General features: G+C 38.7%; 1 protein-coding gene across 1 annotated transcript; it reads left to right on the top strand.

Annotated features, from left to right (window-relative positions):
- Positions 1–1,009: 1,009 nt before the first annotated feature.
- Positions 1,010–16,817, top strand: ddx23 (DEAD (Asp-Glu-Ala-Asp) box polypeptide 23). The gene is made up of 17 exons (XM_081387699.1): positions 1,010–1,412; positions 1,856–2,037; positions 2,121–2,234; positions 10,405–10,492; positions 10,581–10,646; positions 10,729–10,867; positions 11,055–11,188; positions 13,379–13,491; positions 13,670–13,813; positions 14,132–14,357; positions 14,491–14,636; positions 14,734–14,911; positions 15,075–15,317; positions 15,433–15,584; positions 15,687–15,795; positions 15,888–16,062; positions 16,194–16,817. The coding sequence occupies exons 2-17, from the start codon at positions 1,856–1,858 to the stop codon at positions 16,415–16,417; spliced, it is 2,433 nt and encodes an 810-aa protein (XP_081243825.1). The 5' UTR covers positions 1,010–1,412; the 3' UTR covers positions 16,418–16,817.
- Positions 16,818–17,133: the final 316 nt, after the last annotated feature.

Genomic DNA, 17,133 nt, shown 5'->3' with positions numbered 1-17,133 from the left:
AGACGCCTTTCATAGTGATTTTCTCTAAATTTCATTTCCCATTTTGTTGATGAGTTAAAAACAACCCAACCGGCAACCCAGCAAGTTATGGGTTACACATTTTAAAATCACCATGAAATTTAAATTGACCATTTTTATGAAATATAGTGGTGTTCATTATAAATGATTTATCCGCACACTGTTATTATTAGGCTATTTAATGTAGCTTATGTCCAGTGTTGGGGGTAACTCTACAAGTAACTTGAGTTACGTAATCAGATTGCCTATTCAAGTAAAGTAACGCATTACTTTTTCAATTTAGGCCTACAACAAAATATATTTTTCAAATAAGTAACGCTAGTTACTTTTTCACATTTATTGACTGACAGCTCTCCTGTCCCCATGTTGAGAGAAATAAAGTGAGGAGGTGTTGTGTGCGCTGTGTAAACATGATGGTATTAGATTTAGAAATAAGAGTGTTAAACTTTTATCTTATTGTTCTTTAATTCAGAATGACAGCACATGCTGAAAGGTTTGTTTGAGCTGCGTCCTCTACAATACAGGCGATAATATTATATTTTTTACAGTCTATGGCAGTGATAAACTTGCATTTTCTTCAGCCTGAGGCTTATTCATTTCACTTTTGGTGTGAAAGGGCCTTAACATTTGCCAAAAATAGCAACAAAAACTTTTTTGTTGTTATTGAAGGAACACTCCACCGTTTCTTCATATTAAACTATGTTATTCCCCTAACTAAGACGAGTTGATACATACCTCTCTCGTCTCAGTGCGTGCACTCAATCGACACTTTGATAGCACTTAGCTTAGCCTAATTCATTAGGATCCAAAACAGAGATGAAGTTAGAAGCGACCAAACACCTCCACGTTTTCACTATTTAAATACAGTTACACAAGTAGTTACACGACCAAGTATGGTGACAAAATAAAACGTGGCGCTTTTCTAAGCGGGTAAGGATAACTATAATGTATGGCGGAATAGCACTTGAAGTTGGGAGTACTTCGACTCTGCGCAGTAAAAAGTCATGTTGATTCTAATGACAGAAGCATAGACAGGACAGAAAAATAGGACAGAAGTGAGAGGGAGAGGATTTTTCAGGAGTGACTTTTTAATTTTTCTTTAATCAGTTGTCACTATTGTGAACATCTTAGCCTACATCATAAACTACTTTCTTACATAATTGAAAATGTAAAAAAAATTGTGCCTGGTTTATTGTTTTAAACTAAATGAATATATAATGCAAAAGCAGGATCCTCCTTTACATTATTATTATTATTAAAACAAAGCTTTTGAAAATACTTTTTGACTACATCTCCCATAATCCATCACAGGAAGTACGTCATCTGTTGACGCCAATAATGGCGGCTTAGTGAAACGCACAGGCTTCGCAAGCGCCTTGATTTTGGTCCTTAAAGTAAGTAATTGAATACAATGTTTTCTATTTTCAATAACAGCACAGTTGAACATGTTGTTAATAACTTGGTTTTACGCGTTATGGTCTTTTTCCTGATTTCAAGAGATGTTGTTTATTGGAGGTTGCAGGCCATTGCTGTGCTCAACCCTGCGCCTTCAGTGTAGAGTTAGACGATACTATTAAAACTCCTGTGCGTTTGGTCTTCGCAAGATATATTGCACGTGTAATTATTTACTTACATATTTTAGATGCGTTGTAATGACTGCAACAATGCAATATGACTAAAATGTGACTAAAATTCACTAAATAATGCAAAATGTAAGCGCGATATATGCCAATTAGTCTTGTATTTACAATCAGTTTCGCTGTGAACGTCAGTCAAACTAGTCTTTTAAACATGCGTCACTGCTCATCACAAGGCCTGGCTTTCCTCTTCTCTCCAGATGGCTGGTGACTCTTCTGAGAAGAAGGACCTGGAGAGCATTGGGAAGGAGCGCGAGTCCCGTAAGCGCAGTCGTTCTCGCTCCAGGGAACGGGATCGTAAGGGATCTCCCGGCAGGGAACGCAAACGGCACCGGTCCCGTGAACGCAAGCGCTCCCGCAGCAGATCCAAATCTGCAGACCGGTGTGTGGGACTATATACTGTTCCTCTCATGTGAACGATAATGCATTTGTAATCTAACGCCAACTCTTCTTCTCTGTTTTTAGAGATCGTCGTCTAAAAGATAAAGAAAGAGACAGAGAGAAGGACAGAGACAGGAACCGCAAAGACAGAGAAAGAGACAGGGACAGACGGGACAAAGACCGGTCCAAGAAATCAAGGTTTGAATCATGCTTGCCTCACAGACCTTCTCAGGGCTGAACAGTAAGGATGTCGAGATCCTTGCACTGTAACTCTTTTTGTGAACTGCCTTATACTGAACAGTGTTGTTGCAAATTCTACAGATTTACGTCACCAAGGTAACATTAAACAATATTTTACCTAAGATAATGTAATATTGAAATGATCACATTATAAAAAATCACAGAAAATATGATGCTAACGAATGGAACATTTATTATTGTGGTGGAGCTGGTGAAAATGGCTGTACAAATCTGAACCAGAAATCTTTTTTGAATTGGCCAGGAGAAAAATATAATGTTAAACAGGGGCGGCCTTAAGCATCTGGGGGCCCGTTTCAATAACTAATATGGGGCCCTGCCCACATAAAATGTAAACATGAGCAGAAAAAGCAAGGATTCTTGTTGGTTTGCATCATTATTTTATTTCGCGCACTTTCAGCTTCATGAACAGGCACCACTGGCATATGTACGTTTCATTTCCTATTCAAATTATTTCCCTGCTAAAAACAACAACGTTTTAACCTTACGGAAAAAAGGCAAAGTTATAAACTACTGGTATTTATTTACTTCAGATCACCGTTCGCGGGGTGGTAAACGTCGCCATGGTAACCGCAGCGCGACTCAAGTTCGACCAATCAGAGACGTCAGTGTTTTGCTTAGAATTATGGGTAGTGTAGTATTTCTCCAGAAGATCGCAAATAACAAGGTTGATTTTTATACTTTGTGGCTTTTATAGGAGCAGAAACTTTCGTTTCACAGCCTCGTAGCTCGTGGTCAATCTAACTTGGATGGTTTAGGGGTCTCCAACCTTTTTTTGCTACTTTTTAAAAATGAAAGTGGCCGAGATATATGCAATAATTAAATCTCTTAAATAATGTCTCATAACTCTCATATTAACAACTATGCTAACTGTTTTAGACCTAAACGAGTTATTGTAGGCCTATATATGTCACCCTTAATTGACATATTAAAAAAATTATTATACTGTAAAAACACGTAATTATTGTTGATTTTATAGTGCATCATAACTAGAGATGAAATGGTATGAAAATGTAATTTCATGATTATAGTGACCAAAATGAGCATGGTTATCACATAATCCTGTTCAAAAAGTACTAATACTACACAATAAAATCAATTCACCAAGTTTTATGTCGAAAACCAGCAAATAACAAATAAACTTAAAGGTATAGCGGAGGATGTTTTACTTCCTGGTGGGTAGTGTAAACTATTGGTCCTCCTAATTGTCAATCATTCTGGTGAATCAATCAAACTTTTCAAAAAGTGGAGAGGGCGGGTCTTATCTAAAATTTGGAAAGATCCTCCGCTATACCTTTAACATCAATATGCACTTTTTGTTTGCATAAACATTAAAATAGTAACATTAAAAATGATGGCCAAATTTGAAAGGAGTGTCTTGCAACATGTTATCTACTAACATGTACAAGTTCAAATAAAGTTTTGACAAAAAAGTTTTTATAAAAAGATAAACCTCACATATTTCAACCTTTAAATCATTTTTATAAAAAGAATGATTCAAAAAAGACAAAATACTGACATTTACAATGCACATTAGCTTATCTTTTATTATTAATAGTAAAATTCGGTCCGATTTTCCCATGGCGTCTGTCGTTGCTACCATGCGCTCTCCACAACGACAGAGAAGTTTTAATAGCTAATGGATTTCCACTACCGAAAAACGCTTGCTGTAGCTCTGCTAGAAGATTTATTTACGGAGAAGAAAAAACACCCGTAGTTTGGGATGCACCCCCATCCTTCATATTATATTGACTCGTTGCGCCTGGAAAAAATGAGCGCGTTGCTTCAATTATTTGAAATAACGAACTTGAGCGCGCAAAAGACGCGATATGTGAACGGCCCTTGGCGAGCTACCTCCAATCAGGCCACGATCTACTCTCGCGAGCGACGTGTTGGAGACCACTTTACACATCATGTCTGAAAATAAATATCCTAGGGAGAAAATGAATGGGATTTTCCTGTTCTGTGTTCTGTTCCATTTTCTTGGAGGGCGGGGCCCGTTTCAATTGAAACGGGTGAAACATAGGTAAGGCCGCCTCTGTGTTAACAGTTCCGTTTATGTTGAACTGACTGACATTCATATATATATTTATACACGTATATTGGAAACTTCCCTGGCTCAAATTTTTGATTTCGTTTTTTATATTTTTTCAGACGAAAGACAAACATAAATAGTGATGAAAGCCAAAATATTAAATGTTATGAATGTATTTTTACTGAGTAATCCACTCTTTTTTAGAGGGGGGTCAAAATGACAATTTTCACCTGAGATTTGGAGCCAAATTACAGAGGGGTAAAAATGACTTTAGAAAGATGGCGGCATCATTATTTTATTTTTGCACAGAGATTGGTAGGTCTATTTGTAAAATCTGTTTACTTTATCAATCTTTGTTGCATTGTTAACAGTGACAGTTAAGCTGTTCTTATGTTTTTTTTTGCCCCAAGTTTGCATGCCTGTAACTCTAAAAGTATTATAGATATCTTAATATCCTTTTAGATTCTGGTTCATAACAGACATTTCTTTTGGTATCTTCATTTTAAAGGCCCTATATGGTTCAATCCCAGAGATATGGAGATCTTAAAGGGATAGTTCACCCAAAAATGAAAATTAGCCCATGATTTACTCACTCTCATCCTAGGTGTATATGACATTCTTCTTTAAGACATATACAATCAGAGTTATATAAAAAAAAATGTCCTGGCTCTTCCAAGCTTTATAATGGGAGTGAAGGGGCACTATTTTTTTAAGTCCATACAATTGCATCGTATCGATCATAAAAGTGTCCCAAACAGCTCAGAGGGGTTAATAAAGGACTTCTGAAGCGAAACGATGCGTTCTTGTATGAAAAATGTCCATATTTAAAACTTTATCTTTTAGTAATCAGGGCTTCTAACTTTAAGCCCGGATCTGCTTTTGAAGGAATATCGTAGTATCGTGTTACAGTGCATTCTATCAGTTGCAGTTCTGGCGCCTCTGTCTCAACATACTGTACAATGCGACGAACATACACATCACACGTTAATGCAGAGGTACGGGACACTGCAGTTCACAAAAGTTAATTATTTGCAGTGCTTTAAAGCCTTTCCGTTTAAACATTTCATTCTCGTGCTGATGCGATGTTCTAACGTGTGCTTTTCTGAGCGCGTACACCCGAAGCGCACAGGCACTAAAAGCCTGTCTAACAGCGCCTGGTTATGGCTAGTTCACACTACAGGATTTTAAGCCCGATTTGCAAGTTAACGAGCTCGCCGACAGGTCGGGCTGTAATCGCGTGCAAATCTGCGGGTAATCCGCGCTCGCCAATCTTTAAGTGTGAAATAATTAACGACGCATTAAAAACGCTCGCTGACACATCGCAGACAAATATCTAGCATGCCAAATATCTGGAGCTTGCAACAGCCAATGATCAGCTTGTTATGACATTACAAAAGCCTTTTGTATTTGTAACTATCGTTACCAAACCACAACAGGCAGCTGCTTTCAGTGTTGCTAACTTAGCGACTTTGTCGCTATTTTTAGCGACTTTTCAGACCCCTTTAGCGACATTTTTTTCAGATAAGCGACAAATCTAGCGACTTTTGGACAAACCTCAGTAACCTTCAAATGTTGCCAATACTGTCCTGCGAGCGCGAGGTCTTGCTTTCTCCCCGCGGTCACTCTCTCTAGCTGCATCTACCCTGTTCAGTGAATGGCTGAGAGGAGCAGCAGCCAGTAGCAGTTTTAACATTAGTGACATGGCATCTGACGCACAGAAGCCAATGGCACATGTCACTATGCGTATTGGCACATCCGGTGGCACATCCGGTATTCATTGGCATGTCACTGACATCGCGACACACTGACATGACACCTGACTGACACAGAGTCGTGGAACATGTCACCGTGTTGCGACACCTCCAGTAGCGACTGACAGATTAATCGAACACCTATAGCCTACTGACGTAATTGTGGCACAAAATCCTAAATAAATAGCCTAATTTTGTGATATTTAAAATATCAATTAAACGAATTTAAAGTGCATTCATATTTTTTCAAACGTGTTATTTGGGTCACGTCTGTATTTGATTGGTATGTGCCACTGAATGTTGTGTAATACCAGTGCTACTTTATGTTGTTTATCTCGCAAAGTCACAAACTGCCCATTCTAGGAAAGACACAAAATAAATCTGTCATGGGTCACTATGAATAACGTATTAAGTCGCGTCTTTTTTTTTTTTTACCGACAATTTTGTCCCGCCGTCCATTTTCAAATAGACAATGCGCCATTTCCAATTCCACTTCTTGCGCATGTTTTCGTGACAAAATGTGGTTTTGGGATCGTACCAAAACCTCAATTATCGTTTTTTTGAGAAAAATGATCGTACACGAACCAAACGCATAAAATATAGCTATTTTCCAACAATTTTATTTTCCTAATAATTTTACAGCCAATTTAAACAAGCTGTGTAATACGCTCACACTAACTGGAGGAAGTCTGGCTACTTAACCTTTTTACATAGACTTAAACTTAAACTTTTTTTTGCCAAAGTGCAAAAGATATGCCAACATTCCACATTTTCCTGGGACACGTTTTAGCCATCCTGCAAAAGTGGGGTCTTTTTCCCACTCTGTCATATATGTTTGTGGCCTATGCTTGCTTTTCCACTGCTCTTCAGACTCTGCCTTCCTCTTCGCCCCTCCACTGTCCTCACCTTCCCTTTCTGAACTCATTTTTTTAGCACTTTACTGCTTCGTTTTGTTAAACTGATCTAAACTGAACTGCCTTCTTCGGCAAAACTGTAGTGTAGTGTTGACGTGCGGGCGACACCGTGTGGTGTTTGTGTGTGTTTGTGTGTGTGTGTGTGTGTGTGTGTGAGTGTATACGTGCTTGCGTGCGTGTATACATGCTTGTGTGCGTGTATACGTGCTTGCGTGCAGGCAGGCGAGCCTGCGAAATGATTCTGGGTCAGAGAGAGAAGCGGTAGGATGTGTGTTTGGACGAACGACTGAAAACTCTGAAATTATCGTACATTATGGGATTTTTTTCATTATCAAAATTATCGTACAATTATGATTTGATTTATTTATTTAAAAGGGACAATGCCCATTAATCAACATGAGGACAAAGTCCAAAATGTAAATGTGCCAGATTTAGCCATACAGGCTAATTTTCATCTGCAGTCCCTAATGATGATTATCGTACATCTGGCAACACCGGATAGAGTTGTTGTCAGCTCGTGTAGTGTGCAACCCCCTGTTGCAGATCATTTAAGTTACATAGTGTGAACACCACAACGACTTCAAGACTCCAGTGCAAGTCATGTAGTCTAAACAGCACAGCGATCTGCCGACGTTTAAAGTTGTGTAGTGTGAACTAGGCATTACTGGACTGAGTTAACTTTAGAGTCTCATTCCGCTAATACTGTCAAATACACACAAGGATTGCATAAAAACAGAGTTGGTTATGTCTAAAGTAAAAGCAAACATCTGAGAGAAAATCTGGTGCGTGTGTTATATTTGTGTATTTTAGATGCGTCGCGTGCCGGTCTTAAAGGGGTCATATAATGCCATTTTTGTACAAGCTAATATGATTCTTTAGGGTCTAAATTAAAAGTTTGTAATATACTTTAATTAAAAATTCTCATTAGTATTGTAAGAAAACACTAATTTTACCTGGTCAAAAACAGCTGTTTTCAGCACGCCGTTTCAGTGCATGTGTCTTTAAATGATAATGAGCTTTGCTCACCCCGCCCCTCTGTTCTGTGCGTACACCGTATTAGACATTCTCTGACCGTATCTAACACAATAACCACGTGTTATTCGTTATAAACGTGGGATTATGAATTATATTGAGAACGTCGTACATAGAAAACATGCCGTAATGTACCCTGAGTGTAAACCTTAGACGCATTCATCGTGAAGCCTGCAGCAAGGTTTGCAAATTTCGCAAAGATTAATATAAATACTAATATAAAGGTTAATAAAACATTACACTCACATCTTCTGGAGGTTCAGCAGGAACACGTTGGTAGGTACCGATCCGTTTTTTCTCGTTTGTGAAGCTGTCTGGTGTGAAATGATTCGCGCAAACATGAAAGCACGGACGATCGTGGGGAATCCCCGTGAGGGAATCCCCGCGTCAATCCTTTGGGCATATCGCTTCAAAAACAAAACTCAGCCACTGCTTCTTCAACGGCTCGGATTTAGGAACATCCAAATGACTGCTGTGTTCCTTATTACATCTAAGAACAGAACACCACAATCGCTTAGACGCCATTCTACTCCAGCATATCAACAATGGCGGACTACAGATGACAGCTGTCACAGCTCGCTCAGGGCGGGTCTTGTGTTGAAACACGGCTGTCAATCACAATAGCGGGAGGGGCGTACGATCTTATGACGTCACAATATCGAACGGCTTGATTTCAGAGATGGTCAAACATATAAGGAGATTAAAACACAACCACTGGATGGATTTTTATCATGATAGGATGGTTGTGTACAGGCACTGCCAACAGACATTTCAGTGCAATCAACTTGTAAAAGTGCATGTACCATTATATGATATATTTAAAATGACAGTAGCCTAATAGTAAACATGTTGCCGCTTGTCCTTAAAGGGATAGTTCACCAAAATTTTTTTATTCTGTCATTATTTACTCACTCTAATGTTGTTCCAAACCTGTATTTCTTTCTTGTGCTGGATACAAAAGAAGATATTTTGAAGAATGTGGGTAACCAAACAGTTGCTGGTTCCCATTGACTTCCATAGGAGAAAAAAACAATACACTGGGTGGGGACCAGCAACTGTTTGGTTACCCACATTCTTCAAAATAACTTTTTTCAACGGAAGAAAGAAACTTATTCGGTTTTAAAACAACTTGAGAGAGTAAATTATGACAATTTTCATTTTGGGGGAACTATCCCTTTAATGTTAATAAAACAAAACACAAAGAGAAAATCACTCACTGCTCTTGACTGAGAACTTTAATAGTAGCTTTAATAAGAATCCATGTATAATTTATACAGTGAAGTCTGTGTAGTGTTTTAATTTTTATATTTGTTCATTTAATTACTTTCTTCAATGCTACTGTTAAATACAACTACTGTATTTGAAAAAATAAAGCACTGTTTATTTCATTTGTATATTAAGTTTTGTAATGTGTATCTTTGTTCTTAATAACAAAGAAAATGACAGATTTTTATCTTCGCCACTTTGGCCTAAATGTCTGCCATTGTTTTTTATTTAAAATTTTGTTACCTAAAGCTTTGTTTTTAAAATAAGGGGCATTAGTTTGACACCAGTAATGTAATGCTCAGTCACTCTCAGTAATGCACAGTCAATCGTGATATGATATTTTTGCCATATCGCCCACCCCTAGCATCGATTTACCGTGAAGGTCTATTATTCACCAGGTTTTTGCCCTCTGTTCTTCTTTGCTGATGAAGTCTTGCCTTGCTTTGTTTACACCGTCATAATCCTAACAATCGGGTGGTTAAGGTCCATTTACACCAAGGATGACGATAACTACAATGATACAGTTCTAAAAATCATTCTATATAAATAGCATAGTCCACATCACAACTATAACAGTAACGGCACATAGAAACAATATAGTTGGATTCACTTTCAGAACAAATTTTTTCCATTCCGCTTTAAATAGTTTGAGCATTTAAAGTGGCAGACGCCTGCAGCATTGAGTTAACAAGCGTTATCGTTCGCTGGTGTGGACACTAATATAGTTATCGTTATGGTTCTCTTTATAGTTATTGCTCTTGGTGTGAACAGGCCTTAAAGTTTAAGGTTACAGATGCTCTTGTTAAACCTTTTTTGGACGTCTGAAAAGTCGCTCATTTCACACATAGCTTGTACTAAACACTGCTGAAAACCAGAGGAAAACTAGAGAATATAAACAACAAAAAGATGAATAAAACAATAGCAATATTTGTTTTTTCATTGTAGCCTACACAAATTATACCAACTCCTACAATAATGGGTGTTCACATTATTTTGTCCAACCCCTGTATGGATATGCATACAATGTTTAGATATTTTAAATATTAAAATAAATAATGTAAATATTTCACTACTTGGTTTTTCACTCAAGTGTTTGCTTTTTTTCCTCTCAGGAGCACTTCTCCGAAATCCAAGGATTTGAAAATAAAGAGGGATGTGAAAAAAGAGGAAGATGAGGAAGATGAGAAGAAAAAAAAGAAGGTGCCCTATTAGAAGACGTTTCAAGTTTGAAAGTTGCATATTGTGTACTTTTCTGACGTGGATTTTTCTGCAATCTGCCTGGTTTCAGGTGCAGCCTCTCTCTCTTGAAGAGCTGCTGGCAAAGAAGAAAGCTGAAGAAGAGGCAGAGTCTAAGGTGAAGAGATTTGATATATTTGTGCAAAATAGCGCACTCCTTTTTTTGTTTTGTTTTTCCTAAACACATCCTCCTGTTACAGCCCAAGTTCTTGTCCAAAGCGGAGCGAGAAGCCGAAGCCATCAAACGGAGAGAGCAGCAGACAGAGGAACGCCGCAGACAGGTGGAGGATGAGAGGAAGAAAAGAAGAGTGTTTCAGGACATTGGCAGAAAGATGCTAGGTGAGAGGCTAGAAAAAATAATAGCATCTGTGGAAACATGCTTATACTTTTAATATTGGAGTTTTGTAGCTTTTAGTCTGTCTATTAGCTTTAAAGGCCATCAATATGCTAATGCGCTCCTCAATGTTGACTATATGTCATTTTTGGTCTTTTTTTTTTTCATCATCTTGCTTAATCTAACTTGCAGAGGATCCTCAGGAGCGTGAACGGCGGGAAAGAAGGGAGCGGATGGAAAGAGAGAACAATGGGAATGATGAGGATGATGGACGGCAGAAGATTAGAGAAGAAAAAGACAAAGGAAAAGAGCTGCAGGCCATTAAGGTGACGAGCTCTACACTGTCCTCACGTATTCAGCTGGAGAAAAACAAACCAGTCTTTTAGATCATTTTATTGGTTGAGAGTAATCTTAAAGGGTTAGTTCACCCAAAAATGAAAATTCTGTCAGTAATTACTCACCCTCATGTTGTTCCAACCCCGTAAGACCTTCGTTCATCTTCGGAACACAAATTAAGATATTTTTGATGAAATCTGAGCCATGTCTCACTCCTCCATAGGCTGCTATGTGACCGAAACTTGCTGGCCCAGAAAAGTTATTAAAGAGATCGTTAATATAGTCCAAGTGACTCCACTGGCTCAATCTTAAGTATATCAAGCGACGAGAATACTTTTTGTGCGCAAAAACAAACAAAAATAACGACTTTATTCCACTATTCATTTCCTTCTCTCTGGACCTCTAGTTGGTTTGCGTAGTGTTTTTGCGGAGCGCGTCTGTGTTACACGTCACCACGTAGGCTCACTATTGGCCGACGCCGGTCATGTGTGTGATGCGTGATGACGTGCAACACAGACGCGCAGCGCAAAAACACTACGAGGCCCAGAGAGAAGGAAATGAAAAGTGGAATAAAGTCGTTATTTTTGTTTGTTTTTGCGCACAAAAAGTATTCTCGTCGCTTGATATACTTAAGATTGAGCCACTGGAGTCACTTGGACTATATTAACGATCTCTTTAATAACTTTTCTGGGCCAGCAAGTTTCGGTCACAATAGCAGCCTATGGAGGAGTGAGACATGGCTCAGATTTCATCAAAAATATCTTAATTTGTGTTCCGAAGATGAACGAAGGTCTTACGGGGTTGGAACAACATGAGGGTGAGTGATTACTGACAGAATTTTCATTTTTGGGTGAACTAACCCTTTAAAAGCAAATTAGATAAACTAAGGCTGACGATTTAACTAATTAATTATAAATGAGGAAAAATAACGTATTAAAATGAATGCATTTAACATACCCATCCCAGACCTACTTATTTTATCTTACATTTCATACAGTTGGTTGGTGAGGAACATGAAGCAAGTTTATAGAGTCTATTGAATGCAGTTAGAAAGACTCTAAATTCAAGATATCAGGGCAAAAATGCCCCTGTTTGAGTTTCTTATATTTATATCATGATATAGTTAAGCAATATCACGAGTGCTGTTTTTGTCCCAAATTGTACGGGTGCAAATGTGATATTGATTTTATACAACAGTTCAATAAATAAATAAATAACTTAATATTGGGTTATATTTTAGAGACAATTATTTTCTGCTTTTGCTTAATTTTGCCAAAGAAAATATTACCTACAGAGCCAGAGCAGAACTGTTGTGCATCTCCGAGCAACACATAGCTGTGTTTAATTTCTGAATGAATCCACATTTTGAGCGAATCAGTTGGGTGAACCAATGATTCAATGGAACCATTCATAAAGAAAGCCATATACTTCAGTCCTGAATGAATCAGCCATTTGAAGACATCAAATGAATGAATGACTCACTCGTTTAGACATTTACCACTACCTACTGGTAGGTTTAGTTTCTTATTTAGAGTATAATTTCATTATTTATTTATTTTTTTCCTTCATAAAAATCCCATTAAAGGTGTAGTTCACCCAAAAATGAAAATTCTGTCACAAAAGTTTATGTAATAAATTCAATGGTGAATCAAATCCAATATTTCTTTTTTTCTAAAGCTACTTTTTGCAATGTCTATATGATGTTTTTTTATCATCTAACACAACAATGATTTTAAATGATCTTTGGGGGTAATCACTCAGCCAAATTTGATGTGTAATGAGCCATATCGAGTAATTAATTTGATAAGCTCGACAGCCCTAATTTATAATATATTTTATACATAGGTAAAAATGTGGAAATACTAGATTAGACCGAATTTTTACTGTGGCAATTACATAAACAGATACAGAGTCACCTTAATTGGCAATTAGCAGAATGTGTCCATTAGAAAAAGAGTTAAGATTGAGTAAACTGTTACTAAATATGCCTGTGGGAATAAGTAAAGCAAATGTTGGCCTCAGAAATATCTATGAAATTCATTTGCAAACGTTTAGAGAAGTTTATGCTATCAATATAATCTTTCCAAGTATTTTCCTCTGTCCCTGCTGTGCATTGAAGTGCATTAGGTGGTAATGTCTCTTTTTGATGAATGTTGAACCAGTACTTATTTTCTCTTTAGGAGCGCTATCTTGGCGGGATGAAGAAACGGCGGCGTACACGTCATCTGAATGACAGGAAGTTTGTCTTTGAGTGGGATGCGTCTGAAGACACATCAACCGACTACAATCCAATGTGAGCATGCCATGAGACACTTCAAATAACTGCACATAATAACAAAGTCCAGATTAATTTATATATTTTACTGCCTTGCATTTGGTTATGACTGCCTCAGGTCACCTATTTTACATATTTATGTAGTATATGTGAGAGAGGAGCACAATAACACAGGTTTGACTGTTTATGTGTTTAGCTATAAAGAAAAGCATCAAGTTCAGCTGTACGGCCGAGGCTTCATCGCCGGCATCGACCTCAAGCAGCAGAAGAGGGACCAGTCTCGATTCTACGGAGACCTGATGGAGAAGAGACGAACCCTTGAAGAGAAGGAGCAAGAGGAGTAAGATTCATACACTACTTCATATCAGAATGATTTCTGAAGGATCATGTGACACTGAAGACTGGCTTAATGATGCTGAAAATTCAGCTTTTACATCACAGGAGTAAATTACATTTGAAAATATATTAAAATAGACAACAGTTATGTTAAATTGTTATAATATTTCACAGAATTGCTGTTATTTTATTAAAAACACCCAATGACAGGGTTGTAACTGACACAAGGGAGAGCTAATGCTTCTGTTGTGGAAAATGGAAATTATCATAATCAAATGCTCACAGTTTTAATGGATATGCTATTCATTTATGTATTTCACAGAGTGAGGCTGAAGAAGGTGCGAAAGAAGGAGGCCAAGCAGCGCTGGGATGACCGACACTGGTCTCAGAAGAAGCTGGATGAGATGACGGACAGAGACTGGAGAATTTTCAGAGAGGACTACAGCATCACCACCAAAGGAGGGAAGATCCCCAACCCCATCCGCAACTGGAAGGAGTATTTACTGCCGCCTCACATTCTGGAGGTCATCGAAAAGTGTGGCTATAAGGTCAGTGTGTTTCCAAATTATTATTGTTATGCAAATGTTTAAAAATGCTCGTTATATATGGCATCCATCCATCCGTGTAAGTGTGTTTTGTATATATTAAAAATGTTTTCTTTAAATGTTCATTCTTCATCAGGATCCTACACCTATCCAGAGGCAGGCCATTCCTATTGGTCTACAGAACCGCGACATCATTGGTGTGGCTGAGACTGGTAGCGGTAAAACTGCCGCCTTCCTCATTCCCTTGTTGGTCTGGATCACTACTCTACCTAAGATTGACAGGTGAGTTCACTTTTCTCTGTCACACTTTTATATGCCGACACATGTTCTGAGGAATCGGATCAAATGTGGGAAACTCTGTGTGTGTGTTTCACTGTAGGATTGAGGACTCTGATCAGGGACCGTATGCCGTAATTCTGGCCCCGACTCGTGAGCTGGCACAGCAGATCGAGGAGGAGACCATTAAATTCGGCAAACCGCTGGGGATCCGGACAGTAGCCGTGATCGGTGGAATATCCAGAGAGGATCAAGGGTTCAAACTCAGGATGGGTTGTGAGGTGAGAGTAAAATACCTTCCAATAACCAATTGTTATTAATTCAAATGATTCATGGCATCTCTATATTTAGTGATACTTAAATAACACTGGTCTATATCTATATTCGCAATAGATAACCGCATTGTAGTTGTAGATCTGATGTGTTTTGCTTCCTCATTCTCAGATCGTCATAGCCACACCTGGTCGTTTGATCGACGTGTTGGAAAACCGATACCTCGTCCTGAGCAGGTGCACGTATGTGGTACTGGATGAAGCCGACAGAATGATTGACATGGGTTTTGAACCCGACGTCCAGAAGATTCTGGAGTACATTCCTGTGACTAATCAGAAGCCTGACACAGATGATGCCGAGGACCCCGAAAAAATGATGCAGAACTTTTTGGAGGGCAAGCACAAATACAGACAGGTAACAGATACTGAGTCATGGATTATGAAATGAAGTCACAATTTCTATTGCTTTCTTGATTTCCTTTTTTCCCTCCTTTAATTTCTTTTTATTGCACGTCCTCTCTCGTTTTCAGACGGTCATGTTTACGGCCACTATGCCTCCTGCAGTGGAGCGCTTGGCCAGAAGTTACCTCCGACGGCCTGCGGTGGTGTACATCGGCTCTGCAGGCAAACCTCACGAGAGAGTGGAGCAGAAGGTCATCCTCATGTCCGAGGGTGAAAAGAGGTCAGAGCGCACACGTTAACTGTAACCCCTCATATTCAAGTGGAAGTTGTCATCAGAAATGTACTAAACCTTTTCTTCCAAATGTTCTTGTGTGCTAAACAGGAAGAAGCTGCTGGAAGTTTTGGGAAGTGGCTTCGAGCCGCCCATCATCATCTTCGTTAACCAAAAGAAGGGTTGTGATGTGCTGGCTAAGTCTCTGGAGAAGATGGGAGTGAGTACACAGTGTTTATTACTATCTGTAATTCTTTATAGAAATAACTTTCAGTCGGTAACTCTCGACCTTTCTTTTCCTCTGTTCTGCAGTACAATGCTTGCACACTTCATGGTGGTAAAGGTCAGGAACAGAGAGAGTTCGCCCTGTCCAACCTGAAGGCCGGAGCTAAGGACATCCTGGTGGCCACAGATGTGGCAGGCAGAGGTATCGACATCCACGACGTCTCCATGGTCCTCAACTACGACATGGCCAAGAACATTGAGGGTGAGTCCAACATCATTTCTGTCACTTTATCCATTAAACCTTTTCCCCTTTAGAACTGTTGGATGGTTATATCAGGGGACTTCCTGTTTCTCGTTTCCTTTTTGATTCATCTTTAACTTGGCTTTTCTCAGACTATATCCATCGTATTGGCCGAACGGGTCGTGCTGGAAAGAGTGGTATGGCGATGACCTTCCTGACCAAAGAAGACTCTACTGTGTTCTACGACCTCAAACAAGCCATCTTGGAAAGCCCCGTGTCCACCTGCCCTCCCGAGCTGGCCAATCACCCAGAAGCCCAGCACAAGCCCGGCACTATCCTCACCAAGAAGAGGAGAGAGGAGACCATCTTTGCCTGAGCTGGACCACTTGCATATGTTGTTGTTTTTCTCTTGTGCATCTTGTGACTGCTGTTTCTTCTCACCAGATTCTTCATAAGAGACACCCAGTAAAACATGGGATCATAAATCACAGTTTTCTGACATATAAATCAGTGAGTGTAGAACTCTGTAATAAAACTGCAGTAGAGAGAAATCATCCCTTGACACCATCAGATGGACAGTTGGTAAAACGTAAAATTGTTGAACAGCACACCTCTTTGTTTTTTACACATTACGTGTGATTGTGTTTGTGATTTTTAAATTGTGTAAAAATACCGATTCATTAATGCATTTGTAGATACCCCATTTCAGTCAGAGGATGATTAAAATTGTTCATTCGTTGCTATGGATTGATAATAAAGTCCATAAGACTGAAAAATGTGTCGTTTGAAGTTTTTGAATATATTTTTCTGGCTTGATAACAGATTAATTGAAATCAGTAATGATAATCTAACATCCAGTTACTTAAGTTACACTGCCATAAAAGAGTAACTTTAGTTTTTCTTAATAGATTTCACGAGCCTCTTTCCATATATGTTTGTTCCAGGTACACTGATCAAGCATCACCTTAAGAACCACTCTTTCTTTATTTCTGAAACGAGGAATATGCCCACTATACCAACTGAATAAAAAGGGAACGTGGTGTAAACCAATCTTTGGGACAATTTAAATGAAGTTTTATTAACTAAGTTCGG

The sequence above is a fragment of the Scardinius erythrophthalmus genome, assembly GCF_964197995.2.
Source record: "Scardinius erythrophthalmus genome assembly, chromosome: 15".
In the NCBI taxonomy this organism is placed as follows: Eukaryota; Metazoa; Chordata; class Actinopteri; order Cypriniformes; family Leuciscidae; genus Scardinius; species Scardinius erythrophthalmus.
The sequence above is the reverse complement of the archived record's forward strand: the minus strand, read 5'-3'. Positions and strand labels throughout refer to the sequence as shown.